At 39.7% G+C, this 22,764-nt stretch overlaps 1 protein-coding gene across 2 annotated transcripts in view; it reads right to left on the bottom strand.

Moving 5' to 3' along the window:
• The window catches only part of PSMF1 (proteasome inhibitor subunit 1), a 52,263-nt gene that overhangs the window by 23,627 nt on the left and 5,872 nt on the right, over positions 1-22,764 (bottom strand). For both annotated transcript variants that reach the window (XR_004484777.2, XM_004272666.3), the window contains exons 2-4: positions 21,942-22,094; positions 20,345-20,427; positions 8,420-8,602 (exon numbers count right to left, since the gene is read on the bottom strand). Coding sequence is in view for 1 of the 2 variants with exons in the window: in XM_004272666.3 (XP_004272714.1) it covers positions 8,420-8,602; positions 20,345-20,427; positions 21,942-22,094 (419 nt within the window). In the remaining variant the exon portion in view is untranslated. The remainder of the gene's footprint in view (positions 1-8,419; positions 8,603-20,344; positions 20,428-21,941; positions 22,095-22,764) is intronic.

Here is a 22,764-nt window from a genome sequence, read left to right as displayed (position 1 = left end):
GGCACTCTTATTTACTCACCTGTCTCCCACGTCAGAGGGAGAGCACATGCCTCAAGAGTAGGAGCCCAGGCCCAGGGATCGCTGAACCCAGAGGCGAACAGTTGCTGAACACAGAATTCACCAAAAATGTGCAAGGCATAGGTCCGGGTGATGCAGATACAAAGAGGTGAAAAAGTAGAGCAAAGGGGATATGCACTTGGAAAAAGCCAATAATCTTGCAATTAGACAAAAAATAACTGAGTGGTAGTATTGTCAAAGATGGGATGAATGCCAGGGCTAGGGGGCCAGGAGTTTTAGCCAACCAAAGGAACACCACCACTGTACCCCTGCCCGGCTCTAACCACACCACCTGTCCTTCCAGGGCTCTGCACAGGACAGGCTTTCAGGCTGGAGCACCCATTCTACCCTACTCTTTGCCTGGCTAACATCTCCTCCTGCTTGGAGGTGAGTCCCTTCTTAGGGAAGCCTTCCCTGAACACCAAGTGTGGTTCAGGTTCCTCTTCCTACGCGCTCCCAAGTATCCTGTTCATCCCCATGAGATGAGGTAAGAGCAGGAGCATGAATGGCATCATTGGCCTTTGTGAAGCACCCAGCGGGAGATCTAGTGCCCGCATATAGTGAGCTCAGTAAATACGGTGGACTTAAGAACCTACGTGACTCCTCAGCATCTAAACTTTAAAATAAACTTTTTTACCTTGAAATAGAAGTTGGAAAAGTAGTACAGAGAAATCCTGTGTACCCTCACCCAGTTTTCCCCAATAGTTACACCACCACAAAGATCTCCCTCATGCTATCCCCTCTTATTAATACACCCACAGCCCTGTCCCATCCATAACCTCTGGTAACACTAGTCTGTTTAGTACCTCTATAATTTTGTTATTGCAAAAAATATTATATAAATGGAATCATACAGTGCGTGACCTTTTGGAATTGGCTTTTTTCACTCAGCCTGATGACCTTGAGATCCATGTAACTGTTTTGTGTATCAACAATTCATCCCTTTATATTGTTGAGTAGTATTCCATGGAATGGATGTGTGTTTAATCATTCACCAATTGAAGGACATCCAGGTTGTTTCCAGTTTTTGGCTATTACAAATAAAGCTATTTATGAACATTTGTGGATAGGTTTTTGTGTGGCATAATTTTCATATCTGATAAATGCCCAGGAGTGTGATTCCTGGGTCTTACCATTAAGTGTATGTTTAGTTTAAAAAACTGCCAAACAATTTTCCAGGGTAGCTGTACCATTTTATGTTCCACCAGCAATGTGTGAGAGATCCCAGTTCTCTGCACCCTCTCCAGCATTTGGTATCATTACTTTCATTTCAGCTTTTCTAATAGGTGTGAAGTATCTCACTGTGGTTTAATTTGCATTTCCCCAATGGCCAGTAATGCTGAACACATTTTCCTGTGCTTATTTGCCATCTGTATATCCTTTTCAGTGTAACATCTCTTCATATCCTTTGCTCATTTTCTAATTGGATTGTTCATTTTTTTAACCTGTTGAGTTTTAAGATTATCTTTCTAGATACAATTCCTTTGCCAGATATGTGGTTTGCAAACATTCTTTCCCAATCTGTAGGTTATGTTTTTATTCTAACAGGGTCTTTCACAGAACAAAAGTTTTTAATTTTGATGAAGTCCAATTTATTGATTTTTTTTCTGTTATAGTTTGTGCTTTTATAGTCATATCTAAGAACTCTTCACCAAGCCTTGGATCCTTAAGATTTTCTCCTTTGAGTTCTTCTAAAAGTGTTGTAATATTAAGTTTTACATTTAAATCTATGATCCAATTTGAGTTAAACTGGATTTAAGGTGTGAGGTTTAGGTCAAGGCTCTTATTTTTGCTTGTGACTATCCAATTGCTCCATTGATTTGCTTGTGCACCCCAGTCAAAAGTCAACTGGCTATATGTCTGTGGGCCTATTTCTGGGTTCTCTATTCTGTTCTATTGATCTATGAGTCCATCCATCTAATGTAGCTATATAATAAGCCTGAACATTGGGTAGAGTGATTTCTCCCTCTTTATTCATTTTCAAAATTGTTTTAGCTACTCCAAATCCCTTTGCCTTTCCAGATAACTTCTGGAATAATCTTGCTCTATCTACAGAAATTTTTGTTGGGTTTTTTATAGGAATTCAATTAAACTAGTAAGCTAATTTGTGGAGTATTTGACATCTTTACTATGTTGAGTCTTCCGTCCTTGAACATGTTATGTCTCTCCACTTATTTAGGTCTTCTTTGATTACAGTTTTCAGCATAAAAGTCTTAAACATGTTTTGTTAGATTTATACCCAAGTATTTTTTTCAGTGATTGTAAACGGTATTGTATCTTAAATGTCTGTTTCCACGTGTTTATTGAAATATAGTGAAATATAATTGACTTCTGAATGTTGAACTGGCATCCTGCAACTTTGCTATTATTTTTTGGGGTAGATTCCTTGAGATTTTCCATATAGAGCATTATGTCATCTGTGAATATAAACTTTTACTTTTTCCTTTCTTACCTATATGCCTTTTCATTTTCTTGCCTTAAGAAAGACAAATGCAAAACTTTCAGTACTATGCTTAATAAGACTGGTGAGAGTGGATATCCTTGCCTTGTTTCTTAGGGGGCAAGAATCCTTTTGCTAGTATAATGTTGGTCCCATAAAATATTTTTTAGGTATTACCAAACCACCCCCTAGTTGAAGGAAAAATACAAAAGTCTCAATCATGGGCGATTATTATCAGTTCTCTTATAGTTTGATCCTGAGAGCCTCATTTCTATTGTTATATATTCACATTTCCAATTAAGCCAAGGTTAGGACCTTTCAATTTTTTTTTTACATCTTTATTGGGATATTTCATGTATCATAAAATTCAGCCACTTAACAATGGTTTTTAGATGTTCACAGTGTTCTAATGTTCTAACTTTAGAACATTTTCTGCACCCTAAAAAAACACCTTGTACCCATTAGTCATTCCCCATTCATGCTCGCTAATCCTTCCACCTCAGCTCCTGGCAACCACTAATCTACTTTCTGTTTCTATGGATCTGCCTATTCTGGACATTTCACATAAATGGCTTTTTTCACTTAGCATAATGTTTCCAAGGTTCACACATGTTGTGACGTGTATCAGTATCGGTACTTCATCCTTTTTTATTGCTGAAATATTCCATCGTATGCATATATCACATTTCTTTATCCATTCATCAGTTGATGGACATTTAGGTTGTTTCCACTTTTCGGCTATTATGAATAATGCTGCTATGAACATTCATGTACAAAAGTTGTACATGAATATGTGCACAAACAAGTAGTATATCATTGTAGTTTGGATTTCCACTTCCTTAATGATTAATGATGAACATCTTTTCACATGTTTATGGGCCACCTGTACATATTAGTTGGAGAAATGTCTATTCAAATCCTTTAACCTTTTTAAAATTGGGTTGTCTTTTCATTACTGAGATGCAAGAGTTCTCTATGTATTCTGGATACAAGTCTCTTGTCAGATACATGATTTGTAAATGCTTGCTCCTATTCTGTGGGCCGTCTTTTCACTTTCTTGATACTGTTCTTTGATGCAACAAAAGGTTTTATTTTTGTTGAAGTCCAATTCATCTATATTTTCTTTTGTAGCTTGTGCTTTTGGTGTTGTATCTAAGAAACCACCTCTAATACAAGGTCATGAAGATTTATTCTTAAGTTTTCTTCTAGGAGTTTTATAGTCCTATCTAGCTCTTACACTTAGGTCTATGATCCATTTTGAGTCAATTTTTGTGTATAGTTTGAAGAATGGGTCCAACTTCATTCTTTTTCATGTGGATATCCAGTGTCCCAGCACCATTTGAAAAGACTACTGTTTCCCCTATGAACTGTCTTGGCACCCTTGTTGAAATCAATTGCCCATGAATGTACGGGTTATTTCTGGACTCTCAATTCTACTCCCTTGCTTTACATATCCTTAGGCCAATAGCACACTGTCTTAATTACTGTAGCTTTGTAATAAGTTTTGAAGTTGGGAACTGTGAGTCCTCCAACTTTGCTTTTTTAAGATTGTTTTAGTTATTTTGGTTCCCTTGCATTTCCATATGAATTTTGGGATCAGCCTGCCAATTTCTACCAGAAAAACCCACACGCACAAGCCTCCTCCAACCCCCCTACCCCATACCAAACAAAAAAACTCTGGGATTTTGATTGGGATTGCACTGAGTATGCAGATCAATTTGGGGAGTATTGCCAAATACTGTTTCCCTATCTATGAAACACTGGATATCTTTTTCTTTAAATCTTCCTACTTCTTTCAGCAACATTTTGTAGTTTTCAGTATATAAGTCTTGTACTTCTTTTGTTAAGTTTATTCTTAAGTGTTTTATACCTTTGGGGGTTATTACAAATGAGATTATTTCCTTAATTTCATTTTCAGATTGTTCACTACTGGTGTATAGAAAATGCAATTGATTTTTGTTTACTGATCTTACATCATGTCACGCTGCTGAACTCATTCATTAGCTCTAGAAGGTTTTTAAAAAGGATTCCTTAGGATTTTCTATATACAGGATCCCATGTCATTGGCAAATAAAGATTGCTTTCCTTCTAACTTTCTAATCAGGATACCTTTAATTTCTTTTTCTTGAGTGATTATGCTGGCTAGAATTTCAAGTACCATGTTGTAGAAAAGTAGCAATAGCAGATATCCTTATCCTGTTCCTGACCTTACGGGGAAAGAATTCCATCTTTCTCCATTAAGTAGGATGTTAGCTGTGTGCTTTGGGAGTTGAGAAAGTCTCCTTCTATTGTTGAATGCTTTTATTATGAAAGGGTGTTGGATTTTGTCAAATGCTTTTTCTCTATTGAGATGAACATGTGTTTTTTGTCTACTGTTATATTAATACGGTATATTACACTGATGTATTTTAAGATGTTAAACCAAACATTCCTGGAATAAGTTTCATTTGGTCATGGTGTATAACCCTTTTTATATGTTGCTGGATTTCTTTTGCTAGTATTTTGTTGAGGATTTTTACATTTATATTCATAAGGGCTACTTGTTTGTACTTTTCTTGTGATGTCTTTGGTTTTGGTATCAGGGTAATACTGGCCTCACAGAATGAGTTGGGAAGTGTTCCTCCCTCTTCTTTTTTTTTTTTTTTTTTTTTTCGGTATGCGGGCCTCTCACTGTTGGGGCCTCTCCCGTTGTGGAGCATAGGCTCCGGACACGCAGGCTCAGCGGCCATGGCTCACGGGCCTAGCCGCTCCACAGCATGTGGGATCTTCCCGGACCGGGGCATGAACCCGTGTCCCCTGCATCAGCAGGCGGACTCTCAACCACCGCGCCACCAGAGAAGCCCCCTCTTCTATTTTTTGGAAGAATTTTTGAAGGATTGGTATCAATAAAAGACTCATTATTAAGGAAATTTTCAAAGGGACCAAAAAATAGTACAAAGTCTAATTTATGAACACCAATGTACCTTTCCAATCAGTTTCAATAATTATCAGTATTCTACCATTCTGGGCTTCCCTGGTGGCACAGTGGTTAAGAATCCACCTGCCAATGCAGGGGACACAGGTTCGAGCCCTGGCCCAGGAAGATCCCACGTGCTGTGAAGCAACTAAGTCCATGCGCCACAACTACTGAGCCTGTGCTCCAGAGCCCGCGAGCCACAACTACTGAGCCCACGAGCCACAATTACTGAGCCTGTGTGCCAGAACTACTGAAGCCCACGTGCCTAGAGACTGTACTCCGCAACAACAGAAGCCACCATGATGAGAAGCCCATGCACCGCACCAAAGAGTAGCCCCCGCTCGCTGCAACTAGAGAAAGCTACGCACAGCAAAGAAGAACCAAAGCAGCCAAAAATAAATAAATAAAATAAATAAATTAAAAAACAAAATATTCTACCATTCTTATTTCCCCTACACTCATTTCCCAATGTCTCACTCTTTTAGGGGGTGAAATTATTTTAAAGCAAATCCCAGACACATCATTTCACCCTTAAATATTTCAGTTAATAAAATTATATATATACAATAGACAAAGACTTCTTTTTTTTTTTAACATAACCAGAATTTAATTATGTCACCTAAGAAAATTAGCAGTAACATTATCAAATACCTGGTCCCTGTTCAAATTTCCCCAAATATCTCAAAAATAATTTTAGAATTAGTTTATTTGAATCAAGATCAATACAAAGTCCAACACTGGATTTAGTTGATAAGACTCTAATTAACAAGCCCCCTCTCCCTTTTCTCCCCATGCCATTATTTGATGAAAAAAAACAAGATCAATTAATCCTGTAAAAATTTTTCATGTTCCATACATTGGCTGGAACCCATGTATCCTCATGTGTCTTTTTAACTCATTCTTCTACCTCTCATGCTTCTTTTAAACTGGGAGTTCAATCTAGATTCATGTTGTTGTGAACCTACTATTGCATTATATTAGAATTCACAAAGTCTGGCTGTCCCACTTTTAGTGTTAAGATTGACCTATGGGTTCAGGTGCTATCAGTCTGACTCATCCATTATAAAGTTGCTCATCAACCTTTTACCTAATGGTTTTAGCAACCATTGACAATTTGTGCCTAGTAACTACATTATTTCAGTAGAAGCTGCAATATGGTGATTTTCTCATTCTTTCTGTTCTTCCAAGGCTAGGATTTCTTACCTTCATAATTCCAGATTCAGGTCTATGATTCCCAATTAGGATGGCAGAGTCTCCAGGTGCCCTGGAGGTGTTTTTGTGTAAGCCCCGGGGGTGTTTTTGTTTGTCACAGTGATTGGAGAGTGCTTATAGCATTTATAGGCAAAGACCAAAGATGCTTCATGCTCTATAATCCACAGTAAAGCTCCACATAATGAATAATCTACATCCTACACAACTTGCCAAAGTCTTGTTAGACATTCATAGAGATGTAAAGCCTACATAAAATTACCTACCATAAGTTAGTCTAAGGCCATTTTATATGTGAACACAAAGTATTTTTATACTGTTTCAATAAAAATTTTTCCAGAAATGTAACTATAACATAGCATGTGCCTGCTTTTGTTACTGTCGAATTCAAAATAATTCCATATACAAGTGCAAATGCCTATCTTTTCCAGTGTAATCATGCTCAGGCATCTACACAATGAAACACACATTATCTTATTAATTACTCACTTTTTATTTCTCATTTATATTATAGTCAGGACTTTCTACTGATCCTTTTTGAAACTGTCCATTTGGTACAGTTTCATAGATCATCTATGAATTCCATTTTGAGACAGTGAAGGAGACTTCAGAGAATATTTGTTTTGAAATAGGAAGTGAATCTGAGAGACCTGAGAATTACTATCTACTTAAGGTCTAAAAGTCTCCCCCAATTTGATTGCTGTCCAGGGCTTACCCTTAAATCTTCCCACCATATTCTGGTTGCATCACAACAGAGCACTGTGCTGGAGTGAGGACACCTGGACCCCCAGCCCTGGCTCTGTCTCTTTATTAGTGGCTAGTGACCTTAGGCAGGTCATCTTAAATAAAGAGGTTAAATCAGACAAGCTGTTCCCAACCTTTCAACCACTTTTTATTATCCTCCACTCTCCCCACAGAACCCAATATTTCCAAAGGTTGCCAGAGACTTGCCAATTATTACTTATTATAGTAATTAAACAAATTTCCTATTTATTTAATTAACCAAAGGTATATAATTGCAAAACAGAGTCATTTTTAACAATGGCAGCTAACCCTTATTGAGTGCTTACTATGGCCGCACAGTGAGCCCTCCCCCACAACCCCACCATTACTACCACACTGTGGACTCCAAACTGGAACATGCCATCTCAACCAGAGACTAAGGTGTCCCTGGTCCTTGTCTTCTCCCTCAGAGCAGAAGTCTCCAGTCCTAAGTGCTGCCATCCTAATCTGCAAAGACCTTGTATATGACCTGCTCATACCTCATGCTGTTTTGGCAAAGTTTTCAAGTTGTAAAAGAGATCAGGGGACTATAATGAAGTGAAAGGCAAAGAAAGGGAACATTGGGAACATATTCTCTCCAGGAACTTCCAGTATTTCCACATTTTCCCCAAAAGCCTGGTCCAGGGTCCTGCACATACGAAGAGCTCTGGAATAAAAAACTGAACTACCTGGGCAGCAACTCTGGAGGACTGCACACACGCCTCAGAGGCGCTGACCCTTGGGCAGACTCAGAGGCTGTGTGTGGCCTCTAGAAAGGAGGCAGGCAGCCTTAGGATGCTGGGTTATTGGGGTGACTAGTAGCAGTACAAGAACTCACTGCTCCACTTACATCTCCACTTTCTATCTCCATATACCAAGACTCTGACAATTCTGTTGAAGACACATGGGGGCCAGAAGGGGGTCAAGTGGCAAGATGGTCATGGCTGGACTCCTTCTTCAGAGGCATGGGCTGCCACTGTGGGCTCTGTACTCACCAGGGAGGCTGCCGGCTGGTATGTGGGTGGTGTGGGTGAATCCGGAGTGGGTCAATCTCTCTGGCAGTGGCAGGGGGAAACTCCTGTTGGGGACTTTCGCTAGCCTTGACCCAATGTTCATGGATAGGTGTGATGATCCCAGACACAAGACGAGACCGAAGTTCCTCACTCTTCTTGTAGACCCTGCAGGAAGGACACGAGGTGTCAACTGCTTGCAGCTGGTTGGCAACCCTGCGTATAGTATTTCGGCGGCGGCGGCGGCGGCGCTGATAGCTCTTGGCGTAACGCTTGGACTGTTTGCAAGGGTGGGAACGGGCTGCCCGGCGGACCTGGGTGACGGGAGTAACAGCCTGGCGTTGTCTCCGAGATTTGGGCCTAAGCTTCTTAGGCATCTGAGTTGCCCCTTCTCGTTTACCACCCCATTAGAAAGCGGTGAGGGTGTAGGGGCACAGGGCCTAGACTGGCTACTCCTCTGTACCCTGCCCACCCCACCCCACCCCACCCTCAGCCTCATTGTGTGTTCATCACATGTCATGGGAGGGGTCATGGAAGGCAAGTCTCCATGGGGATGATGAACCAGGTTCCTAGTCCAAGTAGGCAGGGCTCTCAGGGCTTAATGTCCAATTCTGTCACTAACTCAGGGGCCCTTGGAAGGCTGCTCTAGGCCTTTTTTCTCTGCTGGTGAGAGACAAGCAATGTGAGCTATAGCTGAAGTGTTGAGGCAGACTGAGGTAACAGGGAGTGGGCAGGACTCCACAGAGTTCCTAAAAATCTGGTGTTTTAAAATGAGCCATATCCGGGGTCAAAAAGCAAACCGTATAAATCAGGGACATAGATTGGTGGTTGCCAAGGGGGAGGGGGGGTGGGAGAGGGTTGGATTGGGAGTTTGGATTAACAGATGCAAACTAGTATATATAAAATGAATAAACAAGGTCCTACTGTATAGCACAGGGAACTACGTTCAATATCCTGTGATAAACCATAATGGAAAAGAATATGACAAAGAATGTATATACATGTATAACTGAATCACTTTACTGTACAGCAGTAATTAACACAACATTGTAATTCAACTATATTTCAATAAAAAATAAGTTAAAAAAAGCAAACCTCATAAATGTCAAAAAAAAACTGAAATCATACAGAGTATGTTCCTCGACCACATGGAATCATACTAAGCATCAAAACTGGAAGGAAGTCTCTAAATACATGGTGTTAAGCAATACAATTCTAGATAATCCATGGATCAAAGAGGAAGTCTTGAAAAAAATACAAAGTACTGAATAATAATAAAAGTACAACATATTAAATTATGTGAGATTATAGCTAAATGAGATTATAGCTAAACAGTGTTGAGAGGAAACTTTATAGCACTAAATGTTTACATTGGAAAAGAGGAAAGAAATCAACAATTTAAATTCTAACCTCAAGAACCTAGAAAAAGAAGAGCAAATTAAACCAAAAGCAAGCAGAAATAAGGAAATAATAAAGAATAAAAATAAATAAATGAGAAAACAGAAAAACAAGAGAAAATTAAAAAGACAAAAAACTGGTTCTTCCAAAAAATGAACAAAACTGATAAACTTCCAGCAAGAGCAGCAAACATAAAAAGAGAGAAGACACAAATCACCAATATCAAGAATGCAATGGGATATTATAACAAATTTGTTGCCACTGATAGGATAAGAGAATACTAATAACAACATAATTGAACAACTTAGAATAGACTAATTCTTCAAAAACCACGAACTGTAACAACTTAGGCAAAATGAAATAGATAATCTGAATAGTTCTATTAAAGTAACACAATTCCTACTTAAGCACCCCCCAAAAGAAATATCCAGGTCCACATGATTTCAGTGGAGAAGCCTACCAAACATTTAAAGAATTAACACCAATTTACAGTCACTTCCAGAAAATACAAGAGAAGGGAACATTTCCCAATTCATTTTTATGAGGCCAGTATTGTGCTGATATCAAATCCAGACAAAGACAGTACAAAAAAAAGAAAACTACAGGGCTTCCCTGGTAGCGCAGTGGTTGAGAATCTGCCTGCCAATGCAGGGGACACGGGTTCGAGCCCTGGTCTGGGAAGATTCCACATGCCACGGAGCAACTAGGCCCGTGAGCCACAACTACTGAGCCTGCGCGCCTGGAGCTTGTGCTCCGCAACAAGAGAGGCCACGACAGCGAGAGGCCAGTGCACCGCAAAGAAGAGTGGCCCCCGCTTGCCCCAACTAGAGAAAGCCCTCGCACAGAAATGAAGACCCAACACAGCCAAAAATAAATAAATAAATAAAATTTAAAAAAAAACAAAAAACTACAGACCACTATTTCTCATGAACTTGGATGCAAAAATGCTCAACAAAATATTAACAAATTAAATTCAAAAATATATAAAACACTTAATACCATAGGATTTATTGTATGTACGCAAGGCTGGTTCAATAGTTACAAATCCCTACATATCAATAAGCTAAGAAAAATGATATGGTTATATCAATTGATACAGAAAAGGTATTTGACAAAATCCAACACGATAAATCCATTCATGATAAAAACTCTCAACAAACCAGGAATAGAAGAGAACTTCCTCAACATGATACAGAGCATCTACAAAAAAACTACAGCTAACAATATACTTAGTAATGAAAGACTGAGTACTTTGTCTTTAAGACTGGGAACAAGGTAAGGATGTTCTCTCTAACCACTCTTATTTAACATAATACTGGAAGTTCCAGCCACTTCAGTAAGGCAAGACAAAGAAAATGCACACAGATTAGAAAACAAGGAATGAAACTGCTCCTATTTGCAGATGACATGCCAGTCTACCTTGAAATTCCCAAGGAATTTACCAAAAAAACCCCTCCAAGAACACTACGAATTCAGCAAGGTGACAGGATAAAAGATCAACACACAAAAATAAACTGCATTTCTATATACTAACAGTGGACATTTGAAAATCAAAACCAAGGACAGAGCACCATTTATAATCACCTCTCACACCCGAAAAGAACAAAACACATGTCCAGGACCTATATGCTAAAAATTATAAAATGATGATGAAAGAAACAGAGCAAGACCTAAATAAATGGAGAGACATACCACATTCATAGTAAAAATGTCAACTTTTTCCATTTTAGGTTTAATGATCTGTAAGTTTAATGCAAATCCTATCAAAATCCCAGCAAGGCTTTTTATGGACAAATAGAAGTTTACTCTAAAGTTTATACAGAAAGGCACAGACTCAAGAATAGTGAAAACTATCTTGACAAAGAAGAATTGGGCGATCTTGAATGGCTCTACTCAATATTCAGGTATACTACTGATACACAGTTACAATAATAGATACTGTGTGACACTGGCAGAAGAACAGACACAAAGATCAATGGAAAAAAAAAGAGAACCCAGAAATAAACCAACACAAGTACAGACAACTGATTTTTGACACAGTTGCAAAAGCAATTCAATGACAAATGGTGTTGGAGCAACTGGATATCCACAGGCAAGAAAATGAACCTCTCCCTAAAGCACACAACTTATACAAAAATTACTTTAAAATAGACCACAGGCTTAAATGTAAAACATAAAACTATAAAATGTTTAGAAAAAGAAAACAGGAGAATAGCTTTGAGATCTAGAACAAGGCAAAGAGTTCTTACACTTGACGCCAAAAGCTTGATCCATAAAAGCAAAAATTTATCAAATAGCTATTATCAATTAAAAACTTATGCTTTGCAAAAGACCTTGTTAAGTGAATGAAAAAACAAACTACAGGCTGGGAGAAAACATTTATAAACCAACATCCAACAAAGGAATTGCATCTGAAATATACAAGGAACTGTCATTAGCTATCAGGGAAATGCAAATTTGAAACCACAATGCAATACTACTATACATCAGAATAACTAAAATGAAAAATAGCGATAACACCAGAAACTGGTGAAGATACAGAGAAACTAGCACTCATACAGACACTATGGAAAACTGTTTGGCAGTTTCTTAAAAAACTAAACATGCAATTACCTTTGAACTCTTGGCATTTATTGTAGAGAAATAAATATGTCCACACAAAAGCCTGTACATGTATGTTCATAGCACTTTTATTCGTAATAGCAAAAAATGAAACAACTCAGATGTCCTTCAACTAGTGAATGGTTAAACAAACTGTGAAATGCCATGCCTACCATACCATGAAATACTACTCAGCAAGACAAAGGGACAAACTATTGATGCATGCAACAACTCAGATGGATCACAAGGGTATTATGCTGAGTGAGAAAGGCCAATCCCGAAAGTTACATACTGTATGATTCCATTTATATAACATTTTTGAACACTCCCTAACACCATACATGAAAACAAACTCAAAATGGAATAAAGACCTAAATGTAAGGCCGGATACTATAAAACGCTTAGAGGAAAACACAGGCAGAACACATTCTGACATAAATTGCAGCAAGATCTTTTTTGATCCGTCTCCTAGTGTAATAAAAATAAAAACAAAAATAAACAAGTAGGACCTAATTAAACTTAAAAGCTTTTCCACAGCAAAGGAATCATAAACAAAACAAAAAGACAACCCTCAGAATGGGAGAAAATATTTGCAAATGACTAGACGACCAAGGGTTTAATCTCCAAAGTATACAAACAGCTCATGCAGTTCAATATCAAAAAAAAAACCTCAATCAAAAAACGGGTGGAAGATCTAAACAGACATTTCTTCAAAGAAGACATACAGATGGCTAAAAAGCACATGAAGAGATGCTCAACATCACTAATCATTACAGAAACAAAAATCAAAAGTACAATGAGGTTATCACCTCACACGGGTCAGAATGGCCATTATCAAAAAATCTACAAACAATAAATGCTGGAAAGGGTGTGGAGAAAAGGGAACCCTCCTACGCTGTTGGTGGGAATGTAAATTGGTTTAGCCACTATGGAGAACAGTATGGAACTTCCTTAAAAAACTAAAAATAGAGCTATATGATCCAGCAATCCCTCTGTGGGTATCTATCCAGAGAAAACCATAACTCAAAAAGATACATGCTCCCCTATGTTCACTGCAGCCCTATTTACAATAGCCAGGACATGGCAGCAACCTAAATGTCCATCGACAGAGGAATGGATAAAGAAGATGTGGCACACATATACAATAGAATATTACTCAGCTGTAAAAAAGAACGAAATAATGCCATTTGCAGCAACATGGATGGACCTAGAGATTGTCATACTGAGTGAAGTAAGTCAGACAAAGACAAATATCATATGATATCACTTAGATGTGGAATCTAAAAAAATGGTACAAATGAACTTATCTACAAAACAGAAGTAGAGTCACACATGTAGAAAACAAACATGGTTATCGGCGGGGTGAGGGATAAATTGGGAGACTGGGATTGACATACACACACTACTACATATAAAATAGATAACTAATAAGGACCTAATATATATAGCACAGGGACCTCTACTCAATACTCTGTAATGACCTATATGGAAAAGAATCTAAAAAAGAGTGGTATATATATATATATATGTATAACTGATTCACTTTGCTGTACACTTAAAACTAAAACAACACTGTAAATCAACTATACTCCAATAAAAATTAAAAAAAAAAAAGACAAAATTTTAGAAATGGAGAATAAATGATGGTTGCCAGGGGGTGAAGGGTGGGGAGGGGGAGTGGGTGTGGCTATAAAAAAGCATCAGGAAGGATACTTGTGGTGATGGAAATACTTACTGTCAGTGTATCAATGTCAATATCCTTACTATTAATATTTAAGGTAGTTTTATACAATGTTATAATTGAGGTGAAATGTATAAAGGTAAAATGTATAAAGGATACAAGTCTCTCTGTATTATACCTTACAACTTACAACTGCATGTAAGTCTACAGTTATCTCAAAATAAAAAGTTTAATTAAAAAATCACTTATTACATAACCATAAAATCACTGAGATTAGACTAGATCAGTGGTTTCAGGGCTTCTCTGGCATGGAAGGGGGCCCAGGAAGGGCAATGGAGAAAGCCAAGTGGATAGGGCACAAGGACCTCCATTTGCTGTCCCTACTCTTTCCTCCAGAATCCTAAAGAACATGAAGAGATAATTGTACACCCATGTTCAAAGAAGCATTATTCAAAGTAGCCAAAAGGTGGAAGCAATGTAAGTGGCCATGAATACCTAGGACAGATGAACGGATAAACAAAATATGGTCAATACAGACAATGGAATATTATGCGTGCTTGAATAAAGAGTTCCATGACTAAAAAGTGTAATACCTGCAATGGTTTAGAAGTTCTAAGGGCCTGTGGTCCATACATCCCTACAAAGATCAGGTTCCTACTTAGAACACAGAACTTTGTACACCATGCTGCTTCCCTGACCAAGTTGGGTAGCGGGGATATATCTAAGTCCTCTTTCCTTTCAGTCAGATGAACTGTGTGTGATACAGGTGGAAGCCCTCTGATCTCCCTATGCAAAAGGTTTACCTGTAGAACTCAGGTCTGATTAAAAAACTGCTAAGTCCTGAAGGAGAAGTTCTCGCATGATTTCTAAGCCTTAGGAGAACTGCCATTTTGGTAGTAGCAAAAGACAGCCTGTCATCCTAACATAGTAGAGGCATGACAGAAAGGAACAGGTTTATACTCCTTAGCAAATCAGTTTGCTCAACTAGGGGCACAGATTTCTACCTAGAACAGACATGACATGCCATGACGACCTAACAAGGAGGGCCAGATGGTGGAAGGGGGCCAGAAGCAGGCAGCTCAGTGCTGCTGCCAGAAAGGCAGAGGAGAGGGAGGGCCTTATGATCAGGAGAGAGATCTATACCCCAGCTCTCTGAGCCTCAGTTTCCACGGAGATGATTCCTTGTGATCAGATTTCTTTCCGTTTGCATATTCATGAAGGGCTGGGCCCAGCACTAAGCACTCTGTGCTGACATCTCATCTCATTCTCATAGTCCTACTATGTCATTTTACAGCAATCAAAACACACCCCCCCAAGCACACACAAAACAACAAATGTTAATTAAAAAAAAAAAAACGGAGATATTATCACCGTTTCTCTCTCAGTATTGCTGAGGGGACTAAATGCTCTCAGGAGCATGACCAGCCTGGTGTACAGGCCTGGGTTTTTCCAGAGGTTTTGTCAATTGCTCTCCCAATGGAATTCCAGAATGAAAAAGTCAAGAGAGAGACCACACTCTCAGTGTCCTTCCCTTTACCCTCTGAAGGGGTGAGGTAGGGTCATGGTGTGGACAGCACCCAGAAAAGCAGCTCTGCCAAGGCCAGGCCTGGCCTCACTTCACTCCTTCATTCCTTTGTCTACTGTGTGAAAAAGACCCAGATCCTGCCCTCAAGGAGATCACAGGCTAGTAGGCAGTTAATCATAAAATACCCACTTATTAAATGCTTAAAAGGTTCAAACATGGGGGGAGCAGGGGAGGCTTCTCTGAGGAGCTGATGTTTAAATGGAAACTGAAGGAAGAAGAGTAGTTGGCTGTGGGAAGAGGCTGGGGAGAGCACTCTCGGCCAAGGGGAGAGCGCTGAAGAGGGAGGAGGCACACAGCACCACAGCTGAGACACCGGAACTAAGTGGGAAGTGGCAAACGATGAGGTTAGAGGGGCTGGGCCCTAGGCTTTAGGCCTCATCAAGGATTTTGTTCTTCATCCCTGGAGAAATGAACACTCACTGAAGGGTTTGGGGTTTCCTTTTTAGATTTAATTTGTAAGAAATTTACCAACTCTGTAACCAGTTTAAGTGTACGGTTCAGTAGTATTAAGTATATTCACGTTGTTGTGCTATCACCACCACCACCTATCTTCAAAACACTTCCTCTTACAAAACTGAAACTCTGTACCCATTCAACAATAATTCCCTGTTCTCCCCTCTTCCAGTCCCTGGCAACCACTATTTCACTTTCTGTCTCTATGAGTCTGACTATTCTAGGTACTTCATATACATATTACCATATAGAATTTGTCTTATGATTGGCTTATTTTGTTTAGCACAATGTTCTCAAGGTTTATCCATGCTGAAGCATTTGTTAGCATTTCCTTCCTTTTTAAAGCTGAGTAATATTCCATTGTCTGTATATACCACATTTTGTTTATCCGTTCATCTGTCCTAGGTATTCATGGGCACTTACACTGCTTCCACCTTTTGGCTACTATGAAAAACGCTTCTATGAACGTGGGTGCACAATTATCTCTTTGAGACCCTGCTTTCAGTTCTATTGGGTTTATGTCTAGAAGCGGAATTGCTGGATCATATGGTAATTAATTTTCTGAGAAACCACCACACCATTTTTCATAGTTGCTGTACCATTTTACATTTTCACCAACAGTGTACAAGGGTTCCAATTTCTCCACATCCTTACTAATTGTTATTTTGTTTTTTTGATAGTAGCCTTCCTAACATGTGTGAGGTGGTATCACTGAGGGATTTCAAGCAAGACTTTTGTTTTGTTTTGTTTTGTTTTTTTGCGGTACGCGGGCCTCTCACTGTTGTGGCCTCTCCCGTTGCGGAGCACAGGCTCCGGACGCGCAGGCTCAGTGGCCATGGCTCACAGGCCCAGCCGCTCCGCAGCATGTGGGATCCTCCCGGACCGGGGCACAAACCCGCATCCCCTGCATCGGCAGGCAGACTCTCAACCACTGCGCCACCAGGGAAGCCCCCAAGCAAGACTTTTAATCATAACCTGATCTGTGTTTTAAAAACGCTGGTCCAACTGCTGTGTGGGAAACTGACTGGAGGGTGATGACCAGGAGTGGAAGTTGGGATCTCCTCACACAGAGGATGCATGAAAGAAGGATGGAGACAAAGAGGGGTGGCCAGAATGATGCGGGCAGGTTGTCCGAAGTCTGAGAGAAGTGGAGTGGGTTAAAGATGGTTATCGCTGATTAGATGCAATTAAATCCAACAGGGTTTCCAGGCAGTTCTCACGACTGAATTTATAGTGATGCCAGGCTTCCTCCAAAACCCTGAAGAGGTCAATGAGGATGGGGATAAAGTCCCCAAAATGGAATAAAGTGGAAACAAATGGGCCCAACTAGCTATCAAACAGATAATTTCATTACACTGATGGACCAACAAGCATTAAATCTAAATACATTTTGAACACAATACTCTGACAATATATATGCTCAGTGGGACACAGTCAAAGGACAAAAAGAACTGGAAAGAAATTGTATTTGTGACTTCACTTAGTAGATCTGTTCTTGGTCGGCACTGATGTAGCAGTTCAAAAACTATCTGTGTGTATTTTAGAATCAAACAAATGAGTTAAGTATTTTGAGGCTGTTGGGCATCAGGGTTCTCAACACAGAAGGGAGTTACAAGTACAGAATAAGAGAATACAAATTCTGCAGTGTTAGATTAAAAATAAAAGTATCAGTTTGAAATGTTAAGGAAAAAAAAAAAAAACTCCAGGAAAGTTTCCTAGCTCTGTTCTCTGAAAAAGCCTGAAAGCAATGACATCCTTCATATTAATGAGCACACTCAGGGCCCAGATTTTGGAAACTATTACCCACCAACAGAAATCATGTTTCCTTAGAAAAATCCCTGGTTTCAAGGCAGGGGCAAGTAAAGTACAAGGTGAGGGCAGAACACCTGATTGTGCCAGGAAGTGTGAAAACGCTCTGACATGGTGACATGTCAAAAAGACAGGTGAGGTAGCTTGAGGGAATTCCTACTGGTCAACTCTGGAACAAGCTGAGCATTCAAAGAATGACAGAAATGGAATGTAACTTTGAATAAAAAATAACCCAGGAGTCTATTTTGATATTTTAAAAATTAAAAATAGGGACTTCCCCAGTGGCGCAGTGGTTAAGAATCCACCTGCCAATGCAAGTGACGTGGGTTCGAGCTTGGTCCGGGAAGATCCCACGTGCCGCGGAGCAGCTAAGCCCGTGCGCCACAACTACAGAAGCCCGCGTGCCTAGAGCCTGTGCTCTGCAACAAGAGAAGCCACCACAATGAGAAGCCTGCACACCGCAACGAAGAGTAGCCCCTGCTCGCCTCAACTAGAGAAAGCTCACGTGCAGCAATGAAGACCCAACGCAGCCAAAAATCAATTTAAAAATTTAAAAAATTAAAAATAAGGGGGACAGAGAATAGAAAGCTTTTAATTAAAAAATCTAACTAATAAATGTAGAAAGAATTATAAACATAGAAAATTACTGTTTTATAATCATCACAGTAATAGCTGATTCATGCAAGAATCATCAACAGATGCTAAAACCACTGGGTAAAAGACTGTTGGGAGGCAGAAAATTCAGTCTGCTAATATAATACCACAGATCACTTATTAAACACAAAGGAAAACAGATGCCTTTACTGGAGAGAAAGGTGGCAGATACTGTCATAACCAAATGATCAAACTGAACAAAATCAACAATAAGACAGATGTCACGTGCCTGATGTAAAACACTTAGGAGAACACAGCTTCCCTTACATAGTGTTCTTGTTGAAAATGTTCAACCTGAATCAAATGATGAGGAAACAATCTGAATGTTCTACACAACAACTGACCTCAAGTCTTCAAAAATACCAATGCTAAGAACAACAAAAGTCTAGGAAACTGTTCTAGATGAAAGGTAATTGAAAAGACGTGAAAATAAATGCAATGTGTGGTATTTGGTTGGATAAGAAAAAAAATACCTCAAACCTAAAACCAAAAGCCTAGCTAAAAAGGACACTGCTGGGATGACTACAGAAATCTGAACATGGACTGTGTATTAAACGACATTAATGCATCAATCCTACATTTCCTAATTGTGGTAACAGGAGGATGTCTGTGTAAGAACAAGGAGATACATGATGAAATATTTAGGGGTTAAGGTTTATAAAGTCTGGAAATAATTCTCAGATGGTTCAAGAACAAAAAAGCATACAGAAAAACTAAGCAAAAGTGGCAAAATGTTAAAAATTGGTGAACCTAGGTGATGGGTATATGGCTGTTCATTGTAATATTTTTGCCAACCCTCTTTTCTGTGGGGTTGCAAATTTCAAAATAAAAAGTCAAGACAAGTCAGACTCGAAGAAAATACTTGCAAAACACATATATGATTAATGACTGTTACCCAAAATATACAAAGAACTCCTGAAACTCAACCATAAGAAAACTCGATTAAAAAATGGGCCAAACACCTGGATACCTCACCAAAGAAGATACATAGATGGCAAATAAGCATATGAAAAGATGCTCAACATCATATGTCATCAGGGAACTGCAAATTAAAACAAAAATGAGATACCACTACACACCTATTAGAATGGCCAAAATCTGAAACACTGACAAGGATGTGGAGCAACAGGGAATTCTCATTCACTGCCGGTGGGAAGGCAAAATGGTACAGCCACTTTGGAAGACAGTTTGGCAGTTTCTTACAAAAGTAAACACATTCCAACACCACCAAGAATGGAATCTGGGTGATAATGTGTGCCAGCGTAAGTTCATCAACTATAACAAATGCACTATTCTGGGCAGGACTGTGAGAGTGCGGGGCAGGGGGGAGGTTCAAGGAAACTCTCTGCACTTACCACTCAATTTTGCTGTGAACCTAAAACTGCTGTAAAAAATGAAGTCTATTTTAAAAATTGGGGGATGGAGTGTACCAGATTAGGTACACTTTTTCCTCCTAGGAACTCACTCTGACTGACTCCACTGGCTAGGCCCCATCTCTACCCTGTAGACTTGTGGACTCTTGACTGCATCATTTTATTTCAAGTGGCATTTCCCACGTGAATCTTCTCTTCAAATAAACAGAAAAGAGAAATGAGAAGTGACTGTGCCCAAGAGAGAAAGATCCTTCTGTTAACCCTCCTCCATTCTCTGACACCTCAAGTCCATTCCTTATATCTGACCACTGGTTCTCTCTTCTTTTTCCCAGGGAAAGGCCAACCCTTAGAAATACCTGTGGAAGTCAACCAGGTGATCTGAATCGATATAATCATTCAAGTTCAGGGTCAAGTCTGACACTTGCTGTGAGCCATGTTCCTAGAAAAATGAAAATAGAAAATGAGAGACTGGGGTATTTCTGGTCTAATGAGTAAGTGGCGGGGCGGTGGGGGGAGAGGAACAATTTAATACTCAACCTAAAGAAATACAAAGAGACATATATAAGGACTGTTCGTAATAGATGAAGTGCATGTCTCATGCTTGGGGACTTCTCTGATCTAGGAATAATGCCTTTCTGAGGCAGAGCCCAGAAAAACCTACTTCCCAGGCTCTTTTGCAGCTTGGACACAGGCATGTAACTGAGGTGCCAAATGGATGCACAACTTCAACTTGGAGGTGAGCACCATGGATAAACAGGCTGAGTAAGGGGCAGACGTCTTGCTATCAAGAGTAGCAGCAGAGGCAGCAGGGGTCACAACATCAGTGGCTCCTGAGAAGGGGCACCTGGGTTGGCAGTCAGCCAGTACCTAATGCCCTGGGGTGGTGGCAGCAGCAGTGGTTTCCATGGCATGGTTTGGAGCAATGCCCTGGAAGCCCAGCCTTGAAACTGTTTCTCCAGCCCTCCCAACAATTCAGTGAGTTATCCCAGTTCTTTTAATAAACCTGACTGTTTAAACAAACCTGAGGGGATTCTGTCGTTTATAACTAAGAACGCTGTGTGATACAAAATCTAAACGTTCATCAAAAGGGAGACGGATAAACAAATTATGGTATTATGGAATACTACATAGTGGCTAAAATGAATAAGATATAGCTATATGCATTCCCATGTAAAGACCTCCAAAACAGACTGAGGGGAAAAAAAGCAAAGTGCAGCACAATACAGACTGCATGATACTTTTGTACAAATACAGACAACCAGGCCAAACTTAAAAAAAGGGTCACTGCCCTCAGGGTGCTTATAGTCTATATTACATAGACTACAGAATATTCTGCTATAGTGGTAGAATACAAATATTACACCAAAGCATAAATAAGCACACTAATTACAAACTGTGTTAAGTACCAGGCAGGAAAATAAAATGATGAAGCAGAGGCATAATTTAGATTTTTCTGGCAGATGAGAGTAAGTAGTCAGGACTGAACTTCTTGAGTAAGTGAAAAACAAGAGGGAGTCAGTCAGGCTAAAGGAAGGGTGGAGGGTGTGTATCTGTGTGAGGCGGCAATGGTACAGAGGAAGAGCTTTCCAGCATAGGAAACATGAAGTATACAGGCTCCAAGGCGGCAGAAAGCTAAGCTTATCTAAAGAACTAAAAGTAGCCCCCGAGGCTACAATAAGCTTTTTTCTCCCAAGCTGTCCCTGAATGGATTTACCTTAATTTACTTAACTATTCCTCTGTGAAGGAAAGTCCCTCCTCTTACAGTAATAGGCAGGGAACATCTCTGAACACAAAGCATTTCTACATTTAGGGTCCTGGCCTCAGAATAAAGTTCTGGAAGTAGGATCACTGAGTAAAGTCTTCACGAACATTGAGGGTTCTTAAATGGGTTTCAAAAAGGCGATCCCAAGATCTACTCCCATCAGCAGAGCCCTCTGTGTCCTAGGGACTCACCAGCACATTGATGATCATGCTGTTCTCCACAGTGACAGCCTTCACAAGGAGCTTTCTGGACCCATCCTTTGACTCATACCGGAGGACATACAGGTCTTTATTGTTGTTCCATTCCGCTGGCAGCAGTTCTGATTTCTTATCATTGGGACCCGGCTGAGAAGACACCAGAGATGAGAGGTGAAAGATCATGACCTCAGATCTAAAAAGGACCTTACAGATAATCTAATCCCACTCCCTCACTTCACTGATGAAGACACGGAGGTCAGGAGAAGTAAAATGTCCAAGGTCCTACAGCAAGTCAGAGGTCTGGGGTCTCTGGACTCCTGCTCTAGTGATCCTCCCTCATATCTGACTGCCTTTGTGACAGAGCACTGGAACCTGTCAAGAATGTGTAGCCTTGGTTTAACAATCTCTTCTCTATCCCCCTGTCAAGAATAAGGCCAGTCACCTAAAGGGATACTGTGAAATTCTAAGACAGTGTTTCTCGAAGTTTGGAATTCAGGCCATCTGCAAAGGGATCACAAAAGTGTTGAGTAAAACTACAGATTCTAATGTACACCTCACCAGACTACTGTAGTGCCTTAATAAAAATTATGAACAACTTTCATACAAAATATAGCACACGTACAAGACAAAAAAAGAATTATAAAATGGACACCTATGTACGTACCTACAGCCAGCTTAAGAAACAGAACCTGGCCAATCCTGTTCAAGCCTTGAGTAGCCTATTCCCAATGAATCTCCCTCCTCCTTCCTCATGGGTAATCACTAAGCTGTTTTAAAAATTTCTTTACTTTTCCTTATAGTTGTGTTACTATACACA

This window comes from Orcinus orca, chromosome 16 (genome assembly GCF_937001465.1).
Source record: "Orcinus orca chromosome 16, mOrcOrc1.1, whole genome shotgun sequence".
NCBI classification, from domain to species: Eukaryota; Metazoa; Chordata; class Mammalia; order Artiodactyla; family Delphinidae; genus Orcinus; species Orcinus orca.
The sequence above is the reverse complement of the archived record's forward strand: the minus strand, read 5'-3'. Positions and strand labels throughout refer to the sequence as shown.